This window comes from Sinocyclocheilus rhinocerous, unplaced genomic scaffold (genome assembly GCF_001515625.1).
Source record: "Sinocyclocheilus rhinocerous isolate Xijiao unplaced genomic scaffold, SAMN03320098_v1.1 scaffold815, whole genome shotgun sequence".
In the NCBI taxonomy this organism is placed as follows: Eukaryota; Metazoa; Chordata; class Actinopteri; order Cypriniformes; family Cyprinidae; genus Sinocyclocheilus; species Sinocyclocheilus rhinocerous.
In genome coordinates this window covers 499,592-505,446 of record NW_015659733.1, presented here as the reverse complement: position 1 = coordinate 505,446, position 5,855 = coordinate 499,592, and the positions used below count along the sequence as shown (strand labels likewise).

General features: G+C 36.2%; 1 protein-coding gene across 1 annotated transcript; it reads right to left on the bottom strand.

Moving 5' to 3' along the window:
• Window positions 1-2,831: 2,831 nt before the first annotated feature.
• LOC107724215 (gastrula zinc finger protein XlCGF52.1-like) lies at window positions 2,832-3,959 on the bottom strand (the record flags this gene model as incomplete). The annotated part of the gene is made up of 1 exon (XM_016533057.1): window positions 2,832-3,959. A coding segment is annotated over one exon (993 nt), but the record flags the coding sequence as incomplete, so codon positions are not given.
• Between the last annotated feature and the right edge of the window lie 1,896 nt (window positions 3,960-5,855).

Below are 5,855 nucleotides of genomic sequence, written 5' to 3'. Positions count from 1 at the left end.
CATTCAGATCTGAGAGAAACTCAGATACCGACATATAATGGATCCAGAAGCAGATCGCTGCTCGGCAAAAATAATCATCTGTAATCCATTATATTAAATAAATAAGATCAACTGTATATGTGACCCATGCTGGCAAAATGAGTCGGAATGCGCACAGTCTAATTTTGAGTTCACAGGCAAAAGAAGTGAAAAATGTCAGTTTTGGTCGAATTTGAGATTTTCACAAAATGAGTTAATTAAGTCCTCTTCTAGCGATCCTAACGCTCCAAATAGTAATTAAACAACTAAAATGATCTTTATTTGTACGTTTTCTGATAGGAGTACCTTCTCTGCTCACTTCTGGACGACTGCTGCTACTGCTTCTCACCACAAGTTGAAGGTCTATTGTTGCAAAGCGCAGAATTCAAGCTTTGTGAATATTTATATTAAAGGGGTCATATGATGCTGCTAAAAAGAACATTATTTTGTGTATTTGGTGTAATGAAAGGCTGACTCTTAACTTTTATGAAGAATATCTCTTTGGATTTGAGACTTTAGTCTTTGCAACTTTACAGATCTTCTTTATGCACCAAGAGCTTGTAACACTCCAAAGAGAAAGGAAAACTTGAAATCGCTTCATATGACCCCTTTAAATTCTCGAGTCCAAACCAGTGAAATATGATTTTCAAACCCATGCTGATTACAAAATAATCGTACAAACAAAACAATCGTGCTGAGTGACATTTGCAATCTCCCTATAAAGTAGTAAATTAATGCGAAATATGTCTTGGCGAGATTCACACAAACATAATCTGTTGTGCCCTACATGAACGTTTAGATAATGGTTGGGGGAAAATCTGACGTGTAACATTATATTAGATCCATGCATTACAGTAGGTCCTAATATAGATCTGTCTCAATGTTAATCAAACATTAAAAGACGGAATCACTCGCTGATCTTGATTAAACTACTGTTTATTTGCATCTTTGTTCTTATTTTTAATAACAAAGATAAAATAAAAAAACTAGCTATATTGTGAACAAATATTATAAACCATACATCATGTTGAAGACAAATTTTGTGCTGGTGTAAAATCTGGGTACTGTAATCTAACATTAATGGACAGATTTAATCTTATATGATGGTTGATGTGCTCAGATTATTTTTATTAATTAATACATAAAAACAAAATATGTTTTTTTTATAATACTGATTAGGCATCCAGACAGATTTCCATGCCACTTATACTATACTGGGTCATGAGTGTGCTGGATGATTACCAGAGGCGGACAGTAACTAAGTACATTTACTTGAGTATTGTACTTAAGTACACTTTTTGAGTATCTGTACTTTACTTGAGTATTATTTTTTCTGGGAACTTATGACTTTAACTTCACTACATTTGAAAGACAAATATTGTACTTTTCACTCCACTACATTTCTATCAAGATCCTCAAAGTAGAAAGTCGTACTTAAGTACTTTTAAAAGCAAGTACTTCTGTACTTTTACTTAAGTAAAAATCTGTCTTTACAACTTTTACTTGTAATGGAGTAATATTTGACCAGCAGTATCTGTACTTTCACTCAAGTAATGGAGTTGAGTACTTTGTCCGCCTCTGATGATTACTGACGTACAGTGGGGTGATCACATCGGAGGAAAGAGTTTAGGGAAACGTAACGTTATAATAGTGTTATGGGAACGTTAAAATAACTTTATACAAACCAAAAACTAACATTCTATTTCCATTAAGAAAAATTCCTGGCCAACCAAAAAGAAACCATGAAAAAGTCATGTTCTAGGAACCAAAAACTAACGTTCTTGGAATGTTCTGGGAAACAAAAATTGTAAACTGAGAGTAGACATAAAAATATACTCATGATATATACTCAAAATTTAATTACAGTAACACGAGTAGTTGTAATTCGTTACCTCCACCACTGTGCATATCCTAATAATTAACTACTTCTGCAAATCTATCATGTTACAGTGCTTGGTGTAAACTTATAATAATGGATTACTACGGTCATGTGGACACACGCACGCGGCGGCCATTCTGAAGTCCTCAAGACCGCAAGCGCACCTGAAGTGAGCCATTTGGGACAGGGCAGAAAACACCTTTTGACTTTTCACTTCATATAACAAACAAACATACAAAAGCACACACAATCGCTCAGGTCTGAATAAATTCAACATTTTCCGCACATGCTCGCTGCTGCACTAAACGTTTATTTCAGTAGAAAAACACCTGAAAATACGCACAAGTAGCACTGAACCCAATGAAAACAACACAGAAAAGAGCCTGTAAAATGCTACTTAAACCGTGTAAAGTGTGTTTGATGCTTGTGTAAATATGTGAAATACTGTGAACAGTTGGCCTCACATCAGAAGACTCGACGCTGACTGAATGAACACGTGCTAGTGATGACGTCATCAACAGCAGATCATCAAACAATTCTATTTAAAACGACAAAACATCTATAAAACAACACATCAAACAAAAATAAGGGTTACTAACAGACACACAGCCATCTCATTCAATCTCAGTCACGTGTGCAGTGAAATATAGTTGATTAGGCAATTACAAGCTTGATTGAGAAATTTACAACAGCATGTGCTCTCAGTAACGGGTAACTGCACAAGAACAGTTTGTAAAAAGCTTCAACTTTCCTTCTTTACAGAGTAAGCAAACTACAGGTGACACATATGCATTATAAGGCAAATGAACATTATATGAAACTCATAAAAAAAGAGCAATGATATCATTTATATCATGAAACAAACTGATAAATTTTTTTTAAACTTTTGGACATTGTTCTTTGGAGAGGAACTCCATCTTTGAGTTGATCTGAATCTCACAGTTGAATCTGCTGGTTTTGAAGATGAAATTGAACTTTATTCACTGTAAAAACTTTAGATCTTTGTCATGTCGCTTGTAATGACTGGTTAGGACAGATTTATCCAGATGATATTTTACTGCTTGATGCATTATTGTGTCACATTTGGTGAGGACGCGGCATCAGACCTGAAAGAAAGACCCAGCTTCTTACTGTGATTGTTTTTTGCATGTCTGTGTAGAGAAGACGAATGATTGAAACGCTTCCCACATGCAGTGCAGTGATATAGTTTCTCTCCAGTGTGAATCCTCTCGTGTGTTTTCAGCTGTCCTGAATTACTCAATCTCATATCACAGTGTGAACACGTATACGGTTTCTCTCCAGTGTGGATCCTCTGGTGTCTTTTCAGGATTCCTGACTGAGTGAATCTCTTGTCACAGTGTGAACACATGTACGGTTTCTCTCCAGTGTGAATCCTCTCGTGCCGTTTTAAACTTTCAGCTGAAGTAAAAGTCTTTTCACACTCAAAGCACATGTACTCTCTCACACCAGCATGTATTTTCTGATGTTCTTTTAAATATTGTAGACGTGAAAAACTCTTTTCACACAAATAACATGAATGTGGTTTCTCCTCTGTATGAATATTCATGTGTTTCTTCAGGTCTGAAGCCCACAAAAATGTTTTGTCACATTGATCACATGTGTACAGCTTCTCTCTAGTGTGGATGTTCATGTGATCCTTAAGGCTTGATGAGTGTATGAAACTCTTCCCACACTGATCACAAGTGAATGGTTTCTCTCCAGTATGAACTCTCATGTGTGCCGTAAGGTGTCCTTTCAGTGTGAAACTGTTCCCGCACTGATCACACGTGTACGGTTTCTCTCCATTGTGAATTATCTCGTGTCTTTTCAGGATTCCTGACTGACTGAATCTCTTGTCACAATGTGAACACTTAAATGGTTTCTCTCCAGTGTGAACTCTCATGTGAACATAAAGACTATATTTGCATGTCAAACTCTTTCCACACTGAGTGCAGGTGAAAGATTTCTTGGCTCTTCTTTTCTTTAAAACTTTCTGTTTTGTTTGAGAGCAACTCAAAGTTTTTTCTCCATTTCTGAAGTGATTTTTTCCCTCAACTTCACTCAATTCTTCATTCTCCTCGTTTTCTTCAATCAATTCTGAAAAAAAAAGTACAAATGTTTTATTTTCATTAACTCATAAAAAAGGAAATGTGAAAAGACATAAAAGTGAACCCTGATGTAACAGCAGAAATTGCTATACAACATTTTGATCATTTTGATGCAGTTTTATAAATACATCTAGTATATTTTATATATACATCTCTGAAATCTAAAACTACTTAAAGGGCACCTATTATGCCCCTTTTTACAAGATGTAATTTAAATCTCAAGTGTCCCCAGAATGTGTCTGTGAAGTCTTCAGTTCTAAATACCCCACAGATCATTTATTATACCATTTTGAAAATGCCTATTTTGAGTGGAAGCAGAAACAGGCTGTTTTAGTGCATGTCTCTTTAAATGCAAATGAGCTGCTGCTCCCCGCCCCCTTTTCCAGGACAGGCCTGTGACGTTTCAGCTGGTATCTCAGATATCTGCCAAAAAAACATCTGTTTGGTTTTGATTATCATGCTGAAACCATGCGTTTTAAAGCCATATCATTTTAAACTTCTGATATATGCTTTCTGGACGTTCACATGCGAAAGTTCTCTTTCACACACAAGTTTATGTTAAAAACGCGCATGAGTTACAAAAACACAGTTGGTTATGTCTGTGAAGTTAAACAGCGGGGAAAGATATCGCATGTTTATATTAGATTTGTGTATTAAGTGACAGCAGCGTAATATACAGTACCTGCTGTTTGGGTCTACGCTGTTAATATGACCCAAACAATAAAATAAATCAGAAAAACAACTTCTATAGCTGTAATAAGATGGCATTTCTTACTTGAATGCTGCTTTAAATGCTCTAGCGTGAAGATAAACATGGCAGATTGTGTCAAGTACTGCTCACTGCAGAGCCAAATGACCTCCACCTCTGTGGAACTAATGGGTGGAGTCATGTTTAGTGATAGGGTAAGGGGTAGGGTTAGCGTTAGGGTGTGGTTGGGGTGTCTAGCTCCAGCTCCTCCCATTTGGCTCTGTAGCGAACACTAGGGCTGTGCGATTTGGGGAAAATATCTTTACTTTTTTACTTTACTTTTTAGTCATTTAGCAGACGCTTTTATCCAAAGCGACTTACAAATAAGAAAAAGTAATTAAAACTAAAAGCTAAAACTCTATAAATAGTATATATATACCTAATTATAAAATATCTAATTGCGATTTTTTTTTTACAGTTATTTTAAAAATTTTAATTTTGCAAAGTCAAGCTTCAGCTTAATATTGTCAATAGTGTGCAGCACAGTATGTGTATCAGTACCCTGAAAAAAATAAAAATAAATTGTAAGTGTAAACGGCTCCTCCGTGACACGCGGCAGAGAGGAGCGAGTATGAGAAGCATTCAGAGACACAGGCTGTGTGTGCGGTCTTCTGAATTGGGAATAGCGAACATGCATTATATAATTATAATAATTATATAACTTATTTCAAATTAGAATCTGTTGGGGAGATAAAATGTGCAAGGTAACGTTCATGTACTAATAAATACATATAAGAATGTATCTTTTATTCTCCAGTACTGAAAGCAGAACCGATAAGGGAGCTCTTGATGTGTTGTGAGACAGTTATTGCAAATTAAAGTTACTTTTTTTGTTTGGTGTCTGTCATTTCGAAGCCGAAGTAATCTCATATTACATACGTTTTTCTTTAGTATTAATTTGCCTAACTATCGATCTGACCCAGTAGACGCCATAATCCCACTCTGTCTCTCTCCCGTTCCGCCTTTTTTTAATGGTGGGCGTTTACGCAGTTGGCTAGAGCAGTGCTGATTGGGGAGAACGGAGGTGCGCTCACTCTATTGGTTAGTAAGACTGCAACTCAAGGCTGGCAGCCATGCATATGCTCTGGAACAGAGTAATATC